Raw genomic sequence first — 25,423 nt, forward strand, 5'->3', positions numbered from 1 at the left:
AGGAGGGCAAGGTATCCCTGAGTAGAAAAGAGCAGCGCTCTCCTGATAACCAGTGCATTTGGGAGAGAGCTATTGGAAGGAAACTCTAATCAAATGATGACTTAATTGACAAGGAGAGATAGCTTCCCGCCGCCGTCCCCTCTGTTTATACATGCTATTGTTTCAGATCAAGATGTTTTGTTTACTGTGGAAGGAAATATTTTCCCCCCTCTGAGATAATTAATTTTTGTCAGCTTCACTGTGTATAAGGGAAACTGAGAAACTGTTAATTGAAATACAAAATGAGTCACTGTTTTCAGTAATTTTTGGCAGCATTCTAATTTGTGTCAATCCCAGCCTAATTATTAGAATTTTTGGAAGCAGAAAGCATATTTGATTTTTTTTTTCCTCTTCTTGAATTTTTTTTTCCTTCCTTCCTTTTGGTGGTTGTTTTTGAAATATATGCTGTCTGACATGGGTTATGTAAGTTCTGTCAGTGTGGAGTGAAGCCCCAGTACCTTTGAAATACTAAGAGGTTTATTGCATCATGCTTGCCTGTTACAGGAGTTCAATATTTAGAAAGCTCCCAGAATGCAGCCTTCACCTATTCCTCCCATCCACCCCCAGCCCCAACCAGAAAATGGAATTTTTTTAAAGACCTCTTAGCTAGTGTGAAGCCACAGTATATGGCCCATCACTAATGACATCATTGAAGTAAATTTCCCAGAAGCCATCCGGGAGAATTCATTTGGAAATCCAATTGAATGTCCCTGGCAGAGGGCAGCCTCCTCGGAGAAGTGGCCAGCCATGCATCCCCGAGTTGTTTGTTGTGAAAGCGCTCATCACCGTGAACTCATTTACTCCTAATGCGAACCCGCCGTCTGATTCCACAGGAATTCTCTTCCGAACGATCTTGAACGCAGAGAACGGGAGTGGCACAATGCGGGCAGGGTTAATAAAATCTACCGGATCGATGGCTGGTATAATGGGCCTGCTAATGGTGCTTAATAGAAGTTGGTTCATCCTGGCTGTGGCAGAGTGAAGTTGGCACAGTGGCTGGTAGACAAGTGGCTCCATCCCTCGCCTTCCGGGGTGGCCTCTGGACGGAGATGGCATCAGTGTGAGGCACTGACAGACAAAGCCAGGGCTGGGAGGGCTGCAGGGAGGGTGTGGCTCGTTCTCCAGTGGCTCCTGCAGACCACAGGCTAGGGGATATCCAAGCACATGGAGCCGTGGCTATCCCAGACCCCGGCCCTCACCCCACTGTGGTGGCCCAGTGAAATGAGCTGTCACAAGCATCGCCAGTGCTTTCTGGAGGGGCTCCTGGCCAAGAACTGCACCAGCACTGACTGCGGTCTTCATGGCCATGCCTTAGGAGGCCTGGCCCACCTACTGCCCCAGCTGGTAACCCAGGAAGCAAGTTTAGGGAGATGGCGCAACTAGCCCACTGTTCCATTCAGAAGTAGGGACCCTGAAACACCATGTTCCTTTATCAGAGGGAGAGACATTGGAGCAGCAGGTGACAATCAGAAGATAGAATGAGCAGGAGAGGAGACTGGGCCTGAAGTTCTTCCCAGTGTGTGTTGAATCGGTCACATATTCAAGATCAACTTCAGGCAAAAATGGGCAAAGGCTGTGATCGGTGTGCCGTGTCCTCCTCCCAGCCTTGTTACTGAAATGTGAGGGTCAAGACCATGGAGATGCCCGACTGCTCTGAGCTGTCCGGCGGCAGCCTTGGCTGGGGCCAGCAGGAGGCCTCTCCACGCAGGGATGCCCTATCCTCAAGGCTTTCCTTGCCACACAGCCCTGCACCATCAAACCTTGTCACACACCAGTTATGGAGGCTCGTCTTGTCCTCCTGACCTGGCCATTGATAGCTCAGCCTCCTGCATCTGCTCTCTGAGCCTAAGACTTCTGGGGCTGAGAACCGAAGGCTGCTAAGAGCTGGTGCCTGGAGTTCTAGCCACATAGCTGGGCATGGAATATGAGCAGAGGCCCCCTGGGCATTCCTACACCCGAGGATGTGTGTCACTGCACACATCAATGGTGCAGACACCATTCAGGATGCAATGATAGTACGATGGAGCTTGCAGGGAGAGCCTCTGGGTGTGAGAGGCTACCCAGAGCTGCAGCGAGTGTGGAGCAGGAATAGGGGAGGAAGGATAACTAGGAGTATAAAAAAATAGAAAGCACCAGCGCTGGTGGACAGTGCCAGGAAGCAGAGCGTAGCAGAAGGGCCTCAGAAGCGTTTCCAGTCCGTGAAAGCCGGTGCAAGGGGACGTCAGTGACGTCCCCCAGAAGACAGGGATGGGCCCCAGCAGTTCTCACATCTGCAAACACCACTATTCCTAAAGACTTCACTTCCTGACTGCGTCATTTTTTAAAAATCTGGTTTTCAGGGCTTGGAAGATGTGAGGAAACAGATGGTTATGATGCGGGGGTGATGCAGGGAAGGGGGTGGACATGGAGGGGCTCAGAAGGAGCCCACGCGTGTCCCATGGTGCCTCCACGTCAGCAGGTCTGAGCTCCGTGCCGTGGTGCTGAGCACAAGGTAGAAGGCAAAGATGGAGTGCGATGTGCTGTCTGGCCCCCCAGAGCTTGTGAACACGCATCCCAAGTGATAGACTACACGGCACGGGATAGACAGGCAATAGAATTGAGTGAGAGAAACTGGAAAGACTAAGATTCTCAGACAGGATCCTAGAAGGTTGCCTTGACTGCAAAGAATATAAAGGATTTGAACAGGGAGGGAAGAAAAGGCAGAGTCTGCAAGAAAACGAGGCGGAGATGGACATCTGGACATGGCAGTAGCAGGCTAAGCAGCAAGGAGACTGAAGAGCCTGGCTTTGTTCTAGTGGAGGGTGTGTGTGTGTGTGTGTGTGTGTGTGTGTGTTTATGTAGAACAGTGGGTAGTGTGTGAATAAGCTCGGGTACCTATATGTGAGTTTGCATGTGTGTGTGTGTGTGTGTGCATACACATATGTGTGAGGATGCAGGTATGTATATGTGAGTTTGTGTGTGTGAGTACATGTATGAAATATGTGCACTGTGTATGCTCAGGCACATGTGTAGGTGTGTTAGGAGAGTTCCAGACCAGAGAGGGTGATAGCATTTTGCAAAGATCCTTGGTAGCCAGCCAAAGGAATTCGAACCTTCACGGTAGACAATTGGGACCCCAGTAGGTCCTTAGGCATGGAAGCCAAGTTCTGAAAAATGTGTATGTAGCAGCATGTAGGAAGACAGCCTGGGGAGGGGAGAGAGGGCGCTGTGTACTGCAGGCAGCCAGGCTCCCCTTACGATGTCGCATCTTTTCTCCTCCCGCAGCACACTTCCATAGTGCCCCTCTCACTGCTCGAAATCGTCCTGAGGCCACATCACTACCCATCAAGGAAGGCGGGACTCACCTTGTTGGCTGCAGGTAGCCTTGCTTACATCAGCAGGTAAGAAGTGCCTGGAGAAGGTCACCATAAGCTTGTCATCCAGGACCCTCAGGAATATTCCAGAAAACAGACTCTTCTGTCAGAGTCCCTTTATCTTGTTTTAATGTGGATCTAACCATCCTTAAATTTCCGAGTAAGAAGGCATCTTATTGTTTGATTTTAATACTCACGGAAAGCTCGTGTGCAGAGGAACATACAGGTGTGTGCACACACACAGAACAAGTCACAGCTTCTCTCTTGCTCATCCTTGCACAGCTACACATGTTGCTTTCCCAAGAAAATGTTGATCTGCGGTTCCCTTTGCAATTAAAATGTTAGAATGGCTGAATGATCTAAGGCATCTAAATCTCTTCCATCTAAAAAGGGATTTGACAAGGGAAGCATGCTAAGTTGGTCCAGTCCCGTTGCCTGTATCATTATGGGCTTATTTGCATCAACATCTGGCATCGGAACTCCTAGAGGGCATTTGGACAACTGCCTGGGGGCCTGCAGAGCAGCCTAGCTGGAGGCGTGGGAGATGATTTCAGTAGCTGGCCTAGATTTCATCCTTCAACCGCCTGGCGACACTGACTCCCAGGAATGCCGCCCCGGGGGTCTGCAATCAGGGGAATGTGCTTGACTCTCCTCCCAGGGGCTGGGGACAGCCCTTCGCGCTCTCTGGCCTCCTCATCCAGCACCTCACTTTCGCTTCTGCTGAAACGGGCAAGGGAAGCCCAAGGTCTGCAGAATGGCAACTCATCAGCATTCTTTCTCTAGACCCCCATAGGCTGTTCATGTGTGACAATCTGGCTGGTCCCCAATCCCTGCTGCACGAGGGCTTTGTCAGGGATGCAAGCCGAGAGAGCAAACACGTGGGATCTAGCAATGCCTTTTCGATGGAGTTCACAGCCTTTGCCTTAGAGCAAAGGAACTCGGTGTCCAGAACTCAGATGCTGGTCCTCCCCTAGACCTTCCTTCCCTTTTGTGCTGTCTTCTGCCCCCACCCTTCTGCACGGCTCTTTTCCTGGGAGCCCAGAGTTTTTCCTGCTTTTCCTGTCTTGAAGGGAGTACTTGCTCAATGATCCTATCCCAAGCCTTCAGTGATCTAAGCTGTTCTGGGACCTCTTCATTTTAACAAAGGACGTTTTTAGAAAGCAAGGCTTCACTGTTGAAGCACTGTGTTGAGAAGGATTCTGAGGCTTTACCAAGATTACTAACCAGGGTCTTTCTTTGGTATGAGAATGGTCAGTGGTAGGATGTAAACTATGTGTATACCATAGCAGGCTTTTCCCAAAACACACATCCCTAAAGATAGAGCATCTGGGCCCTGGGTCAGGCATGAAGATATTTCTTTCTGCTGTATGTGTTGAGGAGTAGCATGGTTTGGGTAGGGGCGTGTTTTGTACAGGGATTAAGATGCTTAGGATGCCCACATTTCATATGGAATTCCTGGGTTCAAGTCCAGAATCCATTCTCAGTGCCTATGTCCTGCTAATGCATACCATCAGTGGCGATCAGTGGCAGCAGGTGATGGCTCAAGTAGTTGGGTCCCTGTGCCACCCATTGGAGACCTGGAGTTCCTGGCTTCTGGCTTTGGCTCAGCTCAGTTCTGGCTATGATGGATATCTGGAGAGTAAACTATGAATAGGAGATTCTCTCTCTCTCTCTCTCTCTCTCTCTCTCTCTCTCTCTTTCTCTCTCTCTCTCTCTCTCTCTCTCTCTCTCTCTCTCTGCCATCTGCCACCTCATGTTTGCCTTTCAAATAAATAAGAATAAATATTTATTTTTTAAAAAAGATAAGCAAGGTAGAAGCTAAGTATACACATGGATTTGTGTGCTCTGGATTTTTTTTTTTTTTGGTGGATTTAATCCACCATGCACTTCCTTGTTAAGTGTGATTTAGAGACATCATATACAAGTTAGCAGCCCTGACTTATTAACTTGTTCTACCTAAGGACTTGAAAGCTGGTCAGCAGTGCATTTATCTGACCCTTATTCTTTTTCTCTTTGGAAACCAAGAGGATAAGTGATTCATAAGCTCACAGCTACTATTGGGGGAAATTGCATTGACCATAAGCATGACAATCTGTGGCCAGAAGCATGGCTTCTCTGTACCTGAGGGTGTGTTCTGATGATGTGGGAAACTGGGAGGTTGGAGGAGGAGGGTCACGGTGGTGGGGGATGGGGACAGTGCATCCGATGCCCATGCAGCTATTCAGCAGCACCAGGCACTGTACTAAGATGCTGAGGACACAATGATGTACAAGAAACCTGCTGACCTTAGGGACTGTGTGCAAAAGAAGACCATGAAGAGATGGTGGGAAGACAGGGTGATAAGACTGCAATGGAGGGCAGCCTGGGGTGCTGTCAGTACACAGAGGTGTTCAGGCCTGGCTTCTTAAAGGGAAGGCTTATCTAAGATGGGACCCAAAGAATGATTAGACATAAGGCAAAAGGGATGTGGAAAACATCTTTAAGCAGAGAGAAGTGCATCTGCCAAGGGCTGGAGAAGCAGAGGCTATGGCTGCATTGGAGGATAGGGAAAAGCTAGGTCATGGATCAACATCAGTGAGTCAGGACTTTTAAGCCAAGTGCTTTTCTATGGAAAAGTTGTAAGCAGAGGGAAATGGTGCAGCTTATGGAATAAAGATCAACCAAAGCATGATTCTGGCCGAAGTGTGGACAAAGAGGAGCAAGATATGGAGACTGGTTGATGACATTTGTGGTGACTCAAGGGTTGATGATGTTAGCCAGTGGATGATAATATCAGTCAATTCACAAATCAAATCAGAGAGTGTGGTTGACAAAAGGTGACATCTATCACCTAGACCTGGAAAACTGAAGTTCCAAGTGGGTTAGCCATCAAGCCCAAGGTCAGTTAGTGGGGGTTGATGGTGGGAAGAACAAAGCTGGGACTTGAGCCAACTTAAGTTGAGATCTTCTGTTCCCAAATCCAGTTCTCTTTCCATTGTATCCACCTGACCAGGTATTTGTTCATCTCTCAGTTTATGCAAAGCCACCCTGCTCGGTCCTGGATGCATGGGAAGGCGAAATAGCTTGACCAAGTCTCTGCACTCTGAAACCTTTTACAACATTCTAGTTGTTCTCAGCTCTATACTCGGAACAGACATCATAGGTAATGGTAATGGGACAAGTAGAAGGAAGGGATGGAGTGCTGTCCCCAGCAGGACTGTGCACAGTGAGGACAGGAGGTGGCTCAGGATTTTGTCCTTGTTATAATTAATCAGTGTTGGGTCCACTAAGCCCCATCCTTTGCTAGAATAATTACACATGGATGAGGACCTTTTACATTGTTGCACTGGTGAGAGCTTTCTTTTTATTTATTTATTTATTTATTGACAAGCAGAGTGGACAGTGAGAGAGAGAGACAGAGAGAAAGGTCTTGCTTTGCCATTGGTTCACCCTCCAATGGCCACCGTGGCCGCCACACCGTGCTGATCCGAAGGCAGGAGCCAGGTGCTTCTCCTGGTCTCCCATGGGGTGCAGGGCCCAAGCACTTGGGCCATCCTCCACTGCACTCCCTGGCCACAGCAGAGAGCTGGCCTTGAAGAGGGGCAACCTGGACAGAATCCAGCGCCCCGACCAGGACTAGAACCCGATGTGCCGGCGCTGCAAGGCGGAGGATTAGCCTATTGAGCCACGGAGCCAGCTGGTGAGAGCTTTCTTATCTCTGCCACTTCTCTGGTTAGGGGAGCTCTGACTCTTGGCTGCCTGCATCTCTATCCTTATGCAATGTGTGGATGTCCAAGGGCCCTCATGGCCACAGATGGCCACCAGCAAGTTCCACAAACTGTGGCTATCCATGGAGATGTTTGAGGGCCATGTCTATGGGTCAGCTGTTGAGTGTGCCAATCTGAATGGTCAAATGGGGAAACGGCCCAGCAGGAGTGAGGTGAGGAACACCGGCCTGGGCCAGAGGGAGCAGGAGAAGCAAACCTGAGTGAGCTGAAAAGCTGCAGCTCTGACCTGGGGAAGCATCTCACAGCCGACACCACGTTACAAGGACCTAAAAATAGCCCCCGAGGCCGTGGGGACAGCCTTGCCTGTGGTGTTTGCTTTCTGTTATTTTTCAGCATGCAGAGTTGGAGGGCTGGTCCCCAAGTGGGAAAATCGAGTTTTGCAAAGTAGTAATGACTGCAAATCTTTCATTTCCTCTGGAGAGCTTTAGTCACCTATAAATACGGGTGCTCACTCACTCCTCCCTGCTGCCTAACCCCAAAACACCTCACCACGCTCTCTCCGAAGCAGTGGTGAGGAGAAGAAAAATAGAACTGTCCCTTAAGCTGCTTCTTATTCACTCTTTTATTGACCAAATGTTTCCCCTAACAGGGGGCTGTCCTGCTGGGAAAAGCAAAGTCATATAAGGCCAAGCCTCAACCTGTAGGAGGTTTATACTTAAGAGGTGGAAATGAGCCATGCATACAAACTGTAAGGACACAAGATGGAATGGAGTGAAATTGCAAGGAGCCACAGGATCACAGAGAAGGAGGAGCCTGAGCTGGGTGGGAAGGGTTTCATGGAAGCTGTGTGCTAGGCTCCAGCTTCAAGGACTGATGGGGTTGGCACTGCAAAACAATGGGAGAAAGTGAGCAAGAATAACACAGCCCCAAGACCAAGAGAGTGAAGAACTCGAGACAGCAATGCTCAGGAATTTCTCTTTAGCTGGGCCTATGGTGAAAGAGACTGGGATGAAATGACTTTGAAACCAGGCACTCATAGGGCCTCATGGATAGCACGCTAGAGGTGAGACACACACGGACAGTATGTCCCGAGGAACACAACCGAAGTTGAGCATATCGTAAGAGGAAAATGCGTGGAATGCGTCCACCCTACTGCTCAGCATCATAGTACACTGTAGGGCTGCACGGTTGACTGGCAGCTATGGTTTCTACTCACTACCTATCATTCTGCACCATCATAAAGTTAAAAACTCACCGAGGTGAACTAGAGGTTGTCTATCTAGAAAACAAGAGAATGTGTTTTTGCTGCTGTTTATTTCTACAGGGTTTGGGTAAGAGTGAGAAGTGTTAGTCACTAGGCCAGAGAATCATGCTTTAAAAAGTAGATCTTGACACTAGCACTTAAAATGAATTGGAGAGACGAGAGATGGAAGCAACATAAAACAAAATAATATAAAAATAAAAATTAGCAGAATATTAAGTTATCTGAGTTATTCACCATATCTTATTCCTCTTCATGGCTATTCCACAGTTCCAGGGATCTCCCACATCTGGGTTCTTGAAGCCCCGTTCTGTCTGGGTCTATACAGGAGGTCCAGTCTTCCAAAGCCTCTGCCTCCAGAGTTCCAGTAACCCATGGGGCCTCACACACACCTGTGTTGCACACCATGCTACCCACGGCATACACTGTCCTGAGCACTGCTCTCCCCCACAAATGGCAAAGCTACCATCCCCAGCCTCCCGTGCCCAGTGCCTCCACCTGGCACAGCATGAAAGTTTAGCATTGCCTTCCCTCTGTCAAGGATGCCACTGCCCATTGGCCCTCTCTGTTGATAGAAGTAGAACACCACCACTGGCCACAGCAACAACCCCAGCTGGGCTGGAACACACTAGCCCCCTGCCTTTGGTAGACCAGAAACCTGCCGATGTAGTTGGCAGTCTGTGCTAGTGTGTAAGCTGGTGCCCACTAAGGGTGAGTGTCCCACAGAAATGCCCTTATGTCTAGTCTTCGGGAAGATGCTTGTGACGTCACCTCCCAATCGCAGTTCCTTGGAGCTAAGAAAGAGGGTTCTTTTTGCTATGTTCTGCTCATTTGAGTGAGGTCTCCCAACAAAGCTTCCTGGGCCCCTATACATAACAATATTTTAAAACTCATGCACCATTTACACACACACGCACACGCACACACACACACACACACATATGTCCCCACACACCTGACTCCAATGATACATTAAGAACTGCCCAAGGTGGGTGAGGCTGGCTGTGTGATGAAGGGGTTAAGCTGCCACTGGTGACAACAGCATCCCACAAGGGGGTGCTGGCTCAAAGCCCAGTTGCTCTGCTTCTGATCCAGCTCCCTGCTGATGTGCCTTGGAGGGCAACAGAAGATGGCTCAAGGAGACCCTAATGGAGTTCCAGACACATGGCTCCTACCTGGCCCAGCCCTGGCTGTTGCAGCCATGTGGGGGAGTGAACTATGGGAGAGAAGATCTTTGTCTGTCTTGACCTCTCTCTCTGTCACTCTACCTTTAAGTATTTATTTGAAAGGCAGAGTTACAGAGAAACGGGGATGGGGGGTGTCTTCCATCCGATGGTTCACTCCCCAAATGGCCACAATGGCTGGAGCTGAGCCAATCCAAAGCCAAGAACCAGGAGCTTCTTCCAGGTCTCCCATGCAGGTGCAGGAGCCCAAGGACTTGGACCATCTTCCACTGCTTTCCCAGGCCATAGAGAGAGCCAGATCAAAAGTAGAGCAGCTGGGACTCGAACTGGCGCCCATATGGGATGCCAGCCTGGGGCCTTTAACCCAATGTGCCACAGCACTAGCCCCCATAAAATAAATCTTTAATAAGAAAAAAGAACCGGGGATGGTGTTGAGTTCCAGGGCTAGCCACCTTGTGATAGTCAACAACAGCATACCCTTCTCCCACCTATGTTACAGTGAGTTCCCTCCCAGGGCCACTGTTGCTGTCTCCTGAATTATGACCTTGAGCTGGGACCATGCAGGTCATCTGTAACTGTATTACCCAGAATCTCAGTGGGGAGAAAGGTGAAGATAGACCTGATGGTGCTATACAATGCATCCTTCTTATCAACATTTGGGTTCGAGCCCCGTTGCGGTATAAACTGAAGAGGGGTGGAGGTGAACACTAGGAGAGGGGAGTGTTATCTACACTTCCCATTCTTCCTGCTCACCCGCAGGCCTGTAACAGAAATTAGAGAAATCAGCAGTCTGAAAGGGATAACAGCTTTGCAGTCACAAGTGGGAGACAGCTGGGACTCATCATTAAATAACAGAATAGGTTTGGCGGATTAATTGACATACAGTGGGTAAATACAAAGTAAAAATCATTAAAACAATTGTTATAAATACTTCTAATTATTTTAAGTGCATGGTCTGCAAACATGTTGATTCTATGAAGATGAATTATGAAAGAAATAATTTGGGGTAAAATTTTAAAAAGTCACTTTAAAATCCAATACATGGCTAGGTCCAATTCCAAAAAAACTCTGTTCTAATTGGTTCAGGGTATATCCTGAGCACTGGGAATTTTTGGTCCCCAAGACAATTCTAGTCTTCAGCTAAGATTAGGAACCCCCTGCCTAGAGGAACTTCCATCTGGAACCTTAGACCTGGCAGCTCCAAGGGGGACAGGGAGGCTGCGGGGACCCAGGTGGTTGAGCCCTGCTGGCCAGAAGCAAGAAGCCCAGTCCCCTGAGGGAGGAGGAGGCCTCACACAGGAAGCGGATGGTTCAGAAAGGGGCTGGGCAGCAGTTTCCAGCGCCATGACTGGGGCGTCGCCAGGACTCTCATCATTGCTGGTGTTTTCACCATCCAGGCAAACTATTTGCCCAACACTCTTGTTTCACAGTTTCTCACCACGCCTTTTATTTGCTTTATTCTGCTGGGCTGGCAATACAGAGATGAGGTTAACACTTTAACAATTACCTGCCAAAAGCTTCCCTCTAACCCACAGGTGTTCTGTATTTCCCCACTACTAAGACACGGAAGGCCTGAATTTCCTTTCGATGCTTCGAGATTTAGAATGAGAAGACTCTAAGAGGTTTTGGGGGCTACTAGGGGGTGCCTGCCTGGCATGGCTCACACAGACCCACCCCACAGGTGACTCAGGAAGGGCCTTTAACACTGCTCCCAGGAAGGAGAGGAGGGCGGGCTGATTTGATAGCGTTAACAAAGCGAGCATCAGACAAACCAAACTTGGAAGGCTACAGGGCACACGTCCCAGTCTTCCAAGGCTGCTGGCCTTGGTGGCTTAGGCAGCAGAGAGCCATCTGCAGCAGCTGCAGTGAGCAGGAGTTAAAGAGCTTCACCACGGAAAGCCATTCACATAAAGATAGAGAGCCGGCTGTGCTGGGGCACTTGGGAGACCGATGCACCCGATGGAGACCATCCCTGTCCTTGCAGAGCTGCCAGGCTAGTGGGGAAAACAACCCCATAAGCAACAAGGGCACAGCAGCAAGTGACATAAGAACTTCACTGAATGCTGCCTGGGTGGACGATCTTCCGGAAATCTTGTTTAGAAAAATGGACTTTAAAGCTGAGGCTTGAAGCGTGAGTATGATTCCTTCAGCACAGGGCAAGCAGAGGCTGTTCCCGGAAACAGAAAACTCAGCAGCATTCCAAGTGAAGACAACAGCAGGGCTGAAGGCTCAGAAACTGCACAGTTCTGTGCATTTGAGAACCAGGAAGGGGGTAGGCATTTGGCCTGCTGGTCAGAAACCACTTGGGACACTCCTGTGTGGGGGTGTCTGGGTTCAAGTCCCAGCTCTGCTCCTAATTCTAGCTTCCTGCTAACGCACACTTTAGGAGGACGCAGATGTTGGGGGAAGCAGTTGGGTCGGTGCCACCCACATGGGAGACTTGGGTTGAGTAGCTGTTACCCGGCTTTTGTCTGGATTTATCTATCCCTCTCAGGCATTTGGGGAGTAAACCAGTATATGGGAATGCGCGCTCTCTCTCTCTCTGCCTCTCATATAAATAAACAATTATAATTTTAAAAAGAAACAAAGGGATCCCATATAGAGTGTAGGGTGAGCAGGGCAAGGCTGGGTAGGGTAGATTCAGAAGCTTGGATGTTTTTCTGACACGGTGGAGATCCGTTGAAAGAGTGGTGCCATGAGCAGATAATGCATTTAGAAAGATTGCTGGGTTACTGGTGGCTTGCAGCAGGTGCAGTGGATTGAAGGGAGCAAGGAAGCCCAGCTGGGAGATGATGACAGGAAGCCTAGCCTGGAATAAAACAGGTGCACTGGAAAAAATTTAAGAGGAACGGTGGATATGGTTTCATGGGCTGGAGCATGAGGGTGAGAGAGAGAGTAGAGCTGATATTGATGGAGGCAGGAGATGTATCACATTTTCCATCTTCCTCCAGCCCACTGTGTTTACTGCCTCTCTCTCTCTCACTCTCTCTCTCTCTCTCTACTCACACAGGCCATATAGAAGTCATGCCAACTGACAGTGAGCCTGTCTCCTCTCTCACACCTCTCTGCATACTCGTGCCTCATGCCCTGTTTGAATTTCCATGACTTTTTCCGCTGTCAGTTAGCACTCTATGGCTTCCTTTGCACACTCTCTGTGAAGATACACAGTTGTGTAGCTGGCCTCAGGAACCTTGCTTTATGAGCTTTGTACTGAAGGAAACAAAACCGCAGCAAACACTGATGTTCCAGGCCTCGAGGACAGGGCTGGGGGTTGGGGGAAGACGTCCTTATATGTAGACCATCCCATAGACATGTGCCATAGTATTAGAAAGCCCTAATGTTCAGATATAAAGGTAACAAAGTGGACTAATTACAGCAAGCTGACTGTACTGTATTCCAATCTTGCTGACCCCAAGCCGCTAGCTCTGGCCCCTTGGGGATATTTATTTCCTACCCCTTATAAATCTCTGCCCAGTCATGAGAAGCCATCATACAGGCAAGAAGCCCCTGGTTATCCCCAAACACACGCATGGGATGCACAGCGTAAGGATTTCTAGTATTGGAAGAAGAGCATTGATAAGGCTTCTTTTTGTTGTAGTCACCTCATTACAAGTCTGAGAAAAGCATCTAGATGGGCTTGGGAGAGCAGCACAGCCAGCACAAGGGCCCAAATGCTGGCCCTTGACTTGGTCAACTTTGAGACTGATGCCGCCTTACATTTTTTTTCAAATTATGGTAAAGTTCACAAAGCACAGAGTTTACCAACTTAGTCATTGTTAAGTGTACAGTTCAACAGTATCAAGTACCTCTGTATTGTGCAGTCATCATCACCATTGATCTCTAGAAACTTCCCTTCCCAACAGGAGCTCTGGGCCCATTAAACACTCATGCCCCATTCTCCTCCCCCCAGACTCTGACAGCTGCTGTTCTACTTTCCATCCCTATGAACTTGATACTAAATTCCCCACGTGAATGGAATCCTACAGTATTTGTCCTGTGATGAACTTCTTTGACTCAATGTAAAGCCCTCAAGGTTCATCCATGTGGTAGCATTACCAGAATTACGTTCCTCTTTTATTTTTATAAGTAAAATATGATTATAATTTTAAAAATAAACAAAAGGATCCCATAGGGAGTGGACAGTGGGCAGGACAGGTCTGGGTAGGCTGCCTTCAGGAGCTCAGATGTTTTTCTGACAAGGTGGAGATCTGTTGAAAGAGCAGTGTGAAAGGCAGCATTCATTTATTGTTTTCTGATTTTTTTTTTCACAGTAACCAGCCTAGTGGGTGAGGGGTGGTATCTCAAAGGAGTTTTGATTTGCATCTATTGAGTCACTAGCAAATTGAGCATCCTTTGGTATGTTTATTGGCCATTTGTGTATCTGCTCTATAGAAAGTCTGTTTAAATTCTTTATCTACTTGTAACTCATTGTTCAGGGGTTTCATTGACTTATAGAAGTTCTTTCTATATGCTGGGTATTAGTCCTCTGTTAGGTCTTTGATTTGCAAATGTTATTTCCCATTGCACACTGTTGGATGTGTTTGTTGCTTTTGCCTTTCCACATTTCTGGTTGTACTCTTGGGGACATAGAGATCATCTATGAAATTTTACACCCTGGGGCCTTCTTTGACTCATTTTATCCTGGCCCTTAATTTTAGCCCTGTCTCTTCTACAAAACATCAAACAGACTTAAATTATTTGAAATGGTTGAGATCACACTTGAGTTTCTGAAAATTTAGTTAAGCACACAATTAAGTTCTTCTTAAGTCATTTGGCAACTTGGAGTATCCAAATATGAATTTTGCTGCTTCGGAAGCATAACCCAGCTTATGTGGTTATGGGGATCGGCAAGCTCCAAGAAAGCTTTCTGGGAACACCTTCTCTGCACCACCTCTCAGAGGAGATGGAAGCGTTTGAACTCCTGTCAAATGATTGCAATGTGCCAGGCCTTGTCCCACATAGCTGACATAGAACATACATATGTAGTAAATACACGTTAACTCCTGTAACCCTTCCAACAGCTTTATAAGATGTGTGCTGATGGATCTCCACCTTAAATAGTAGGGGAGGGGAACCAAAAGGTTGAATTAATGTCTGAATGCAGCATAGCTAATGGGTGGCAGTGCTAGACTTAGAATCGCAGAAGCTTGGTTCCAACTCTGCACTGTTAACCAATTATGAACTATAGCTGATGCATCAGCTTCCCCATATTTAATTTTTAAGTTATTTTGGATGTTGGCATCTTCAGTGCAGTTGGTTTCCAGCAAGCTGCCTATTTAGGCTCCACTCAAACATCCCAGATCCTCTCCTAGCATTTCTTTCCCTTCACGTGACTTTAGTGAAATGGCTTCTGGTCCACATATGAGCAAGATTGGAACCTCTCTGTAAATTCATCCATTGCTACTACTTAACACTCTATCCATGACTATATGCAGAGCTAAAATTAGAGCTAACAATTAAACCCCAGGCATATCATAGTAGTATAGCAATAAGGCTCCATCTTTGCCCCTCCCAACTCAGTAGACTTGGCGAGCTATGGAAAGCTGCGCCTGACTCTTAGACACACATGAAAACAAACCCACTTCTCTGAGAGCCAGCAAGTAGTGCCATCTTAGGTTCAATGTCTCAGCAATGATACATCTTGGGGAAAGGACTCATTCCCATTCTCGCTCACTCTCTTTGGCTAACGATGTGCTCTGTGTTCTCCTATATTCTTTTGCCAATACTGAATTTTAATGGATTAGGTAAAACAGCCCAGCCCAGCCCAACCCATGAAGCAAGATGCCTTATTGGATCAAGAAAATTTGTCTGGAAAAAATAGCAACCACAGGTCTTTGGCTACTTCAGTTGTTGACAAAACCCCCTCATATCTTTTTTTTTCTTTAATTAAGATTTTATTTATTTACTTGAGAGGCAGAGTTACAGGCAGAGAGAGGGAGAGACAGAAAGAAAGGTCTTCCATCCGCTGGTCCATTCACAAATGGCCGCAACAGCCAGAGTCAAGTCGATCTGAAGCCAGGAGCTTCTTCCAGGTCTCCCACACAGGTGCAGAGACCCAAGCATTTGGGCCATCTTTTGCTTTCCCAGGCCATAGCTGGATCAAAAGAGGAGCAGCTGGGACTGGAACCGGTGCTCATATGGGATGTTTAACCTACTACGCTACAATGCTGGCCCCGCCCCTCATACGTGTTTTAGCACCTGCCTGAGCTATGACATCCCATCAATGCTGAGAAGATGTCTGTTGCTGCCCCTGCAATAGCCTGACCTTTGTGGCTTGTTGTTTTCTACAGGGTCCTGTGGATCTACTCTGAGACGGGCAAGTGGGTGTATCCTGTGTTTGCCAAACTCAGCCCAGTCGGTCTCGCAGTCTTCTTCTCTCTCAGCTTTGTTTTGAGCGCCGGCATCTACCTCTTTGGAGAAAAGCTCAACCACTGGAAGTGGGGTCAGTGTGTTTCTCTCTCATCCCCAGAGGACCCCCCCCCCCTTTTTTTTTTACCTTTTATCCACTCCTCCTGCAAACAGAAGGAAAAACTAGTCCAGCACAGAAGGCTATGGAACTTGGTAGATGGGACTAAAGTAGGCAAAGGAAAAGCCTAGGGGCATGGGCACTCTTACAGGCCTCTGCCACATTCTCTGCCTTCCTCCCTAAAACAACACCTCTTTCACTTTAAAGCTACAAACCATCTGTTTCAAAAGCTCAGAACCCAGAGAATAAGGTAGTACCATCCCTAGCTTGAAAGAGTGGGATCGTGGTTTCCCCGCTAAAGCTGTTCACATATGCGATTCCCTGTGGGAAAGCAGTGGTCCAGATGCCTCTTAGCTCTTACCCATTGCATTGCTGGACGAGGTCAACAGCACATTGCTGGACGAGTTCTCCTCTCTCTCCTGTTAGGTTGTTTCTCAACCTTCAGTGATGCAGGTTGAGAATCCCTGATCTAGACATCTGAATCCCAAAACTCTTTGAATGCTGACATGATACTCGAAGAATTTTGGAATTTAGATTTCAAGATTAGGGATGCTCAACGGGCAAAGTCTACGCAAATATTCCAAAGTCCAAAAAACTCCAAAACCTGAAACACTCTGACCACAAACATTTCAGATGAGGGATATTCGACCTGTATGAGGTACTAGAGATTAGAGTTCTCATTTAGAGAGTCTTGGGCACTGTGGATGCATCAGTAAGCTAAGCTTTCAAATCATAGGGGGACAGCAGCCTGTTGCTTCTTTGTTATGTTGATTTTACATGGAAGATTTTATTCTCTTCCCCACTTCCCCTACCCCCCAGAATATTTTTGTGTGTCTGTGTGGGAAAAGTAACTACCAGAAAGTCAGTTTGCCAAATACTCATGACTTTTTTCCCCACCTAAGGAGAAGTGCAAGAACCCCACCCTGATTCTGGATGGGTCACATACAGCCCCCACATCCCCCGCCCACGGGCCGTTCTATCAAATAGCAGTAGCACAAGTGGCACCTTCCTCCTAATTTATGAGCTGGTATGAGACACAAGCCTGTGTACCGTGGAGTCCGAACTCTAGAGGGTTCTGGCCCAGTGTGAGGAGATCAAGACCCTGGAGAAATAAGCAGGCAACTTGAATCTGTTGTGTGTTTTCTGGTCCTGGAGAATTTGACTGGTTAAGAAAGTCTCAAGGCGATATCCTCTTTGAAAGTGAACACTTAAAAAATTGAATAATCAAAATTATTCCCCAAATCATGATTCCAAATCACAGGAAATTATCCAGCAAAAAAAAAAATGGTGTTGACATTTCAGAGGTGTTGACATCTGATTCTAGCTAGTTTTGGCACCTTAAAGTTTTGGGTAAAGATTTCTGATGCTTTCCCCAAATCTATATTTAAAAAAAATGAAACCAAGGTATTTGAAATTTGTCAGATGTAAGAAGTTCAGGAAAAACTTGCTTACTCAGAGTTAGCAATCATTTTTAAAATCAGTTAATTGACTTCAGTAATGATTAATTTTTAAATTGTTATTCTATAGTGAATTCTAAACAGTCATTGAATTAAAAATATTTTTCCACTATACTTATTACTATTGAAATCACTATTTCCAATACAAAACTCTTCTTAAGCAGCCTCATTGGTTAGCAGCTATGTCCAATTTTCTACTAGAATTAAGTCCCAATGAGCAAATAAACTGGCACCAACAGATGGATCCTCACTTATGTTGCATGTGTGTGAATGTTCATGTGAGTAACAGACGCTGTTGTAAGTGACTGCGTCTCTCTCTCTCTCTCAGAATGGGTATCAGAATAGTTCATAAATGTGTTACATCCTGAACAGTTCCTTATTAACTAAAAAATGTCTGAGTAAGAATTGAAAGTGAAGCTACAGCCAACAAAATTGCCATGGCCCTGACCACAAAACAAAACAGAGCCACCTGCGTGAACACGTGACCCCATGTTCTTTTCTGTATACAGCACTCCAAGGCTTCCCCAAAGTGCACGCCCCGGGAACGGCTCGCAGGGGCCCCGGAACGGCTCGCAGGGGCCCCGGGAATGGCTCGCAGGGGCTCGAGAGCCAGTCCTTGCCTTGGCGGTTGCCTTCCTCCTGCTCAATGTGTTCTTCAGCAGTGTCAGACTGCTCGTCTCCCCTCCACGTCGATGTTCCTTATGTTAATACCGCAGAGCCCCAGACTTGGTCTAGCTCACACCGACCCTGCATTTCCGCACACCTCTCTCGCCACAAGCCCTGGGCTCATGCAGGAAAGTGGTGTCAGGCCGTCTCCTCCTCCCTTCTCTGCCATGTCAGCGCTTAATTTTCTTTTTCTCTTGATGATAGGACGCAAGGATGCTGACCCCAGGACACAAGTCCCCCAGGAAGAGAAAACCAACTTAAAGGAGACAGCAGACCCAGAAAGGGACTAACCCCCTGCAGGCTGACGTGGCAGAGTCTCTGATATGTGGGGGCAGCTGCAGAGACAGCCAGCTTACCCACGGCTGGAGGGACACACGCCAGAGGTCAGGGCCCGAGACCACAGATCCTCTTTCTCCTAAAGACAGTTTATAAGCTAAGAATTCAGGGCTGGCCGAGTGACGTGGTGATGGTGCCTTGGACAGAATAATATCAATTTATGTCTTTAATTTTTAAATATTACTTAACATTATTTTCCAAAGGCCAGATTTATTTTTAAATTCATTTTTCTACATTTCTATTTCCATAGAATAATTCCATGTATTTAAGGGGCAGAGTTTGGTAATTCAGTACTTGTGTTCCACGTGTAATGATCAGATCACAGTGAGTAGCATTTCACTCTCCTTTGTCATTCCTTTGTGCTCAGAAGCTCTATCTCTGGTTAAATGTAGAATAAATGGGTGAAGGCCAGCTCCGCGGCTCAATAGGCTAATCCTCCGCCTTGCGGCGCCAGCACACCAGGTTCTAGTCCCGGTCGGGGCGCTGGATTCTGTCCTGGTTGCCCCTCTTCCAGGCCAGCTCTCTGCTGTGGCCAGGGAGTGCAGTGCTTGATTGGGCCCTGCACCCCATGGGAGACCAGGAGAAGCACCTGGCTCCTGCCATCGAATCAGCGCGGTGCGCCTGCCGCGACGGCCATTGGAGGGTGAACCAACGGCAAAGGAAGACCTTTCTCCCTGTCTCTCTCTCACTGTCCACTCTGCCTGTCAAAAAAAAAAAAAATAAAAAAAAAAATAAATGGGTGTAAGCTATAGTCCCCCCACGGTGCTGTGGAATACCAGACTGCCCTGCCTGCTGTGCCATGTGCCTCTGTCCTCTCTGTCTCCCTGCTTCCCAGCCCTTAGTGAGCACTGCTCTACTCTGCACTTCATAGACCAGGTTTTGTAAAAGGAGACTTCTATTGTGGAAGTCGCTTGGAGGCCCTGGAGTCCAAGCCCCTCGGTTTTAGCCTTGAAGACATTTGTGATAAGATCCTTCTGTCTCGCCTAGTATCCTTGATGCTTTCACAGCAAAGGAATGCTAGCCTTAATGGCTTTTGTGACTACTTTAAAATTAACTTTGTGTGAGTGAAGTTGAACGCACTTCCCTTTGATCATTGTGTACAGCCCTTGCCTATTTTCCTACTGGACTATGGTCTTTTGACTTTTTGTTTGCTAAACTCTTTAATGGAGCCAATAAGCTCTCACTATAATATAAATTTAAAAAAGTGTTGTCTCAAAAAAGTAATAAAGAAAATGCTTTTCAAAATAAAAATGGAAGAATTGTATCATGGGGCTGGCATGGGAGACCTGGATGGAGTTCCAGGCCCCTGGCCTCAGTCTGATTCAAACTTGGCTTTTGCAGCCATGTGGGGATCTATGTCTCTGCCTCTCTGTCTCCACTGTCTTCTCTCACCTCCCCCTTTCTGCTTTTCCAATAAAATAAATAAAAATTTAAAAAAATTTATCGTGAGATGACTCATATGCTACTCTAAAGCATGGTCCCAGTGGGGCAATGCTTAATCAAAAACAAAAATACAGCTTCCTTTTACTGTTCTTATCTTCTAACTTTACCACTCTGTGCTCAAAGATAGTCCACTTGGGAGTCTGGGAGCTCCCTTCACCCAGCCTCTGCTCACCCAGTTTCCTCCTGCCAGTGCTCAGCTCCGTCTTCTTGCTGGAACTGCTGTGCTGTGGATTTATGCTCATCAGTCCTCAATCCCCTTCCCTGTAGCCCCTGGCTTCCCCCCAGCCAACTGTCTTCCCACCCTTCTCCAGAGAAGTCCATTGAAACTAGATCAATGCTCTGAGAAATTTTACTTGAAAGCCTAGGAGTAGCTTTTATGGTGTAGACACATAGGTGTAAGTCCTTGAGAATGCTATTTTTATTAACTATTTATGTATATTATTTTATATATCTTGTTGTAAATATTGCAATAATAGAGTATACAATAATATATAATATTCACAGTAAGGTTGATTAAAACAATGGTTTCTTTGCCAGGCCAGGAGAAAATGTTTAAATTTTGCACAGGTGAAGGTTAACCATTTGGCCTAAAATATCCCAAGCCCTTGGAACTATGTGACAGGATAAATGTTGGACTAAGATAAGTAGGAGGGGCTCTAACTCCTGAGTTGCCAAGTGGGAGACTTCCAATGGAAAAATGCCCTTGAATTGAGGGTAACAGTTTGGACAGACAACATTATTTCTCGATCAGAGTTTGAAATCCATTTTGTGGATTCAGATTGAACAAGATACTCTCACTCAACAGTTTCCTTATGTCCAATCACCCACTATAGAAACATGGTCAGAGACAGATTCTGAAGACTCAAAGAAACCTAGAAACTGCTCCACTCCCTGAGAACTTTAAAGACCCACCCCTCCCCTGCCTTCTAGAAACAAAAAAGAAAAACACGATTTCTGAGTTCTCATGCCATTTACGCCTCTACAGAAAAGCAATGACTGCTGATGCTCCGCACAGGGACCTCTGCAGCCTGCTGGTGGGGGTGTGGGGGTTTCCTGGGGGCTCTGGGGCTGAGTGGTTTTGAACGAAGGAACTCTCGGATGAAGCAGGAGGAGCCACCTGCTCCTCCCCTGATGGAACTCCCCAGCACCACCTCTGCTCCTCGCTAAACCTTTGTATTCCTCTGCATTTATTAAACAGAGGGAGTCGCCATTGTCAGCACCCAACAGAGCGAGTGAGGCTATGATTGCCCTCGGGCTCAATGGGCTGGGGGTTGGTAAGCAACATGGACCAAGGAAACTTTAAAAACCCTCCTCATATCCTCAGACTGACCACACGAGGCTCACATCTGAGAGTTTATGTTGACCAGACTCTTGCACGGGAGGGAATTGGCAGTTGTTCAATTGCAAAGTTTATTAAGAGCTCAAGGTACACCCTGCAGAAAAGAGAAGGTAGCGTGCTTTCAGATCTAACATAGAGAAAGTCTAACTGGGGTGGACAGAATTCACGTGAAAAATGGAAAGTGGAAGTAGAAATGAAAGCAATACGCAACCTACAAAACTAGGTAGAGGGGCAGGCGCTGTGGCGCAGCGGGTTAAAGCCCCGACCTGAGGCGTCGGCATTCCATATGGATGCCAGTTCTAGTCCCGGCTGCTCCTCTTCCGATCCAGCTCTCTGTTGTGGCCTAGAATAGCAATAGAAGATGGCCCGAGTCCTTGGGCCCCTGCACCCACGTGGAGGCTCTTGGCTCCTGGCTTCGGATCAGTGCAGCTCTGGCCATTACAGCCATCTAGGGAGTGGGCCAGCAGATGAACGACCTCTCTCTCTCTCTCTTTCTCTCTCTCTCTCTCTCTTTCTCTCTCTGTAACTCTGTTTTCCAAATAAATAAAATAAATCTTTTAAAAAATACTAGGTAGAACTAGGTGCTGCTGGAGTGACTGGCAGAGTTTCCACTGCTGAGGGAAGCAAGAGGAGCAAGAAGAAGGGGGAGTTCTGATCTCAGAGACGTTGAGAGGGTGGAGACAGGGATGGTCTCAGGGCTGTGTGACCAAGGAGACCGCTGTCCTAGAATCTGCTGCCTTTGACCTTCATGCAGAATGACCTCATTGTGGTTAAGGGACCCCATAGAGCTTCAGGTCACCAGTCATACTGTGGCAAGGGCTGTTCCAGCAGGGTGAAGGTAGAAGGTATTTAATTCTACTGCCACTTAAAGAATGGATGGAGGTAGCAGGGTTTGATGGGTGAAGCATGGGATTAAGGGGCATGATACTGCTATTGTTATAGTAGACTGGAGCCGCCAACAGACTTCCAGAATAAAGGAAAAGACAGTAGGTGAGCGAAGTTTCCAGAGCTGGATAGGAGGGCTGGTGTTGTGGAGCAGCTGGTTACGCTGCTGCTTGCAACACTGGCATCCCATGTCGCAGCACCAGGTCAAGGCCTGGATGCTCCACCTGTGATCCAGCTCTCTGCTAATGTGCCCGGGAATGCAGTGGAAGATGGCCCAAGTACTTGGGTCCCTGTCACCCATGTGAGAGACCACGATGGTGTTCCTGGCTCCTGGCTTGGAAGTGGTCCAGTCAGTCCTGTCTGTTGCAATTATTTGGGGAGTGAACCAACAAGCAGAATATCTCTTTCTCTCTCTGTCACTCTGCTTTACAAATAAATAAATGGATAAGTCTTTTTTCAAATCAGATTCACAGTATTTGGCAATATTTAGGAATAATAAGGTCTAAATAAAATTTTATAAATTGTAAAGCTCATATACAGATCTATACAAGGCTATATATGGATGTATGGAGGTTGGTAGAAATGGAAGTCGTTCCATAAAAATACTATAATAAAGCATAATACTATACTTTCAGTAGAAAGAAGCCTTTACTGAATTTACTAAAAACTATCCCATATGCTACTGCTTTCCTAAATGGGCTGACACAATGCTTTGATCAGAGGTAACAGAATAACCCTAATTAGATGAACACTCAATCTTCTGTTTCCTCACTAATCTGATGTGGTCTCTCTGTCTCCATCTCTGAAGTTTCAAAGTTTCACCGTGGATTGTACACACTCTGCAAACACTTGCCAGAAGCAATAGTAATCCGTGCCTCCAGTTAGACACGCACAGCTACATGGAGGCAAAGAGCACCAGTGGTCAGTTGGCTACTCTGAGCCTAGTGGAGAGAGATAGAACTGCTTCCACCCATGCACTAGTGGAAGCTATTTTATCCAAGTCTGCTAGACTTGGAAAAGCCTTTGCTTGACTTCTCATTGCTCCAAGTCAGGATGAATCTCTAGCCACACAAAATACCTGTTTTGGAACCCTGACGCCTGAGGTTTCTCTCTGTTCTTGCTCACACAGGTGACATGATGCAGCCACGGAAGAAGAGGAAGTGATCCCATACATTTTCCAAGAATCAAGGAGGAAGATAACACAAGAGTTTTGTTTTGTTTTGTTTTTCCTCCTCTCTCCTTTTCTTTTAACTTTCTGGTTGGGGGAAGTAGGAAGATAGAAATGTGCAGGGAGTGATATTTAAATTTCGTAAGAGGAGTATGGAAGTAGCTTCATTTGAGGACACTTGACTTTTTGGAAAGGTGACTACATGTGCCCAGATCAACTTCTTCTGTCTCAGAATTTGTTACCTTGATCTGACCTGCATGCAGGATGATCTCTGGTGAAAATAGGGCCAGATGTCAAGTTCACATAAATTTAGCATTGCCGAGTATTGGGAGAGAGAGAGAAAGAGAGAGACAGACCAACCTCACTTTACGGAGAACCTAGATGAGATGTCACCTGTGTGAGGCCAAAGCTAGCGTCAAAACTATGATGGCTCCCATTGCCCAGATCTGACTGCTAGTCCTGGGCCATTTTTAAAGCACCCCAAACTTCCTAGAAAAATAAACATTTTGGTAACCTAGGTATGCTTATGAACTTATCACCTAATTTTTTCCCTCAACCTAGAAATGTAGAGAGATAGAGATTACCAAAGGTATCTGTCTACCTGGAATGATAGCAAGTGAATCAGAGCTATAAGAAAATAAATTACCAAAAATAATGGGAAACATTTCCCTGTTGGGAGCAGGGATTCATACATGTTGAATGTGGTGACATTGACAAAATCTCTTTCATGGGAATGTTCATTAATTCATCCAATAAATGTCGTACGTTGTACCTGGGAAAGAGTCTAGATGGAAAACGATGGACTTCTGAAGACTGTCGAGATTTTGCGAGGTTGAACAAAGCTGATTATTAGGTGATTAGCAAGGATTCATGACTCCTCCTTTGATTTTCCCTAGTTAGGATTATTTTTGGGGGGAGAGGCTTTTTTAAAAATTATAAGTGGCTCTCAGTTTGTGTGTGGGGTATGTGTGTGTGTGTGTGTGTGCAACTTGTTGAAATGCTTGCTTAGTATAGAGTTGGGCTTCTGTGTACAAATTTAATCGAAAATGAATCTTAATGGAGAATGGAACTGGGAAGGGGAGAGGGAGAAGGAAGAGGGGTAGGAGTGTGGGTACAGTGCGAAGAATAACTATATTCCTGAAGTTGTGCTTATGAGACTTGTATTCCTTAAGAAATAATTAATTTAAAAAATTATAAGTGGCATGTGTCTACTGTGGGTAAATGTGTTTTTTTTTTAGATTTTTTTTGAGAGTCAGAGTTATGGAGAGAGAGAGAGAAAGAGAGAGAGAGAGGGAGTTTTTCATCCACTGGTTCACTCACCAGATGGCCACAACAGTAAGGGCTGGGCCAGACCAAAGCCGGGAACCTGGAGCTTCTTCTGGGTCTCCCACATGGGTGGCAGAAAGCCAACCACTTGGGCCATTTTCAGCTGCTTTTCCCAGGCCATTAGTAGGCAGCTGGATTGAAAGTGGAGCAGATGCTGGCGGCGCGGCTCACTAGGCTAATCCTCCGCCTTGCGGCGCCGGCACACCGGGTTCTCGTCCCAGTAGGGGCGCCGGATTCTGTCCCGGTTGCCCCTCTTCCAGGCCAGCTCTCTGCTGTGGCCAGGGAGTGCAGTGGAGGATGGCCCAAGTGCTTGGGCCCTGCACCCCATGGGAGACCAGGAGAAGCACCTGGCTCCTGCCATCGGATCAGCGCGGTGCGCCGGCCGCAGCGGCCATTGGAGGGTGAACCAACGGCAAAGGAAGACCTTTCTCTCTGTCTCTCTCTCTCACTGTCCACTCTGCCTGTCAAAAATAAAAATAAAAATAAATTTAAAAAAAGTGGAGCAGATAGGACTTGAGCAGGTGCTCAGGTAAGATGCTGGTGTTGCAGATGGTGGCTTAACCTGCTACGCCATGACGCCAGCCCCAGGTTAATGTGTTTGAGTCTACTAAGGTGTCACCAAGATCCTGCAGGTTGGGGTATAGACACAGGAGTCTGTTGTCCTTGGACTTCCCAGTTGAACACTATATGGGAGGAATTTGGTAAGAATGGACCCCAAGAACAATCTAAAAGCGTAGAATATCCCACTAAGGCAAGCATCCCAAGGAAAGACTGGAACAGGCACCAAGAAAGC

General features: G+C 47.0%; 1 protein-coding gene across 8 annotated transcripts in view; it reads left to right on the forward strand.

The window, feature by feature from the left end:
• Nucleotides 1-24,498, forward strand: part of ADTRP (androgen dependent TFPI regulating protein) — a 70,364-nt gene extending 45,866 nt beyond the window's left edge. For 2 of the 8 annotated variants that reach the window (XM_017344905.4, XM_070074407.2), the window contains 4 exons: nt 3,304-3,419; nt 15,835-15,986; nt 18,338-18,516; nt 23,266-24,498. In XM_017344905.4, the coding sequence (XP_017200394.2) occupies nt 3,304-3,419; nt 15,835-15,986; nt 18,338-18,423 (354 nt within the window). In that variant the 3' untranslated portion in view covers nt 18,424-18,516; nt 23,266-24,498. The remainder of the gene's footprint in view (nt 1-3,303; nt 3,420-15,834; nt 15,987-18,337; nt 18,517-23,265) is intronic. The other 6 variants (XM_002714177.6, XM_070074408.2, XM_089333379.1 and 3 more) reach the window with 4 other exon arrangements.
• The last annotated feature ends 925 nt before the right edge of the window (nt 24,499-25,423 follow it).

This window comes from Oryctolagus cuniculus, chromosome 5, assembly GCF_051225735.1.
Source record: "Oryctolagus cuniculus isolate XC-2025 breed Fujian yellow rabbit chromosome 5, ASM5122573v1, whole genome shotgun sequence".
In the NCBI taxonomy this organism is placed as follows: Eukaryota; Metazoa; Chordata; class Mammalia; order Lagomorpha; family Leporidae; genus Oryctolagus; species Oryctolagus cuniculus.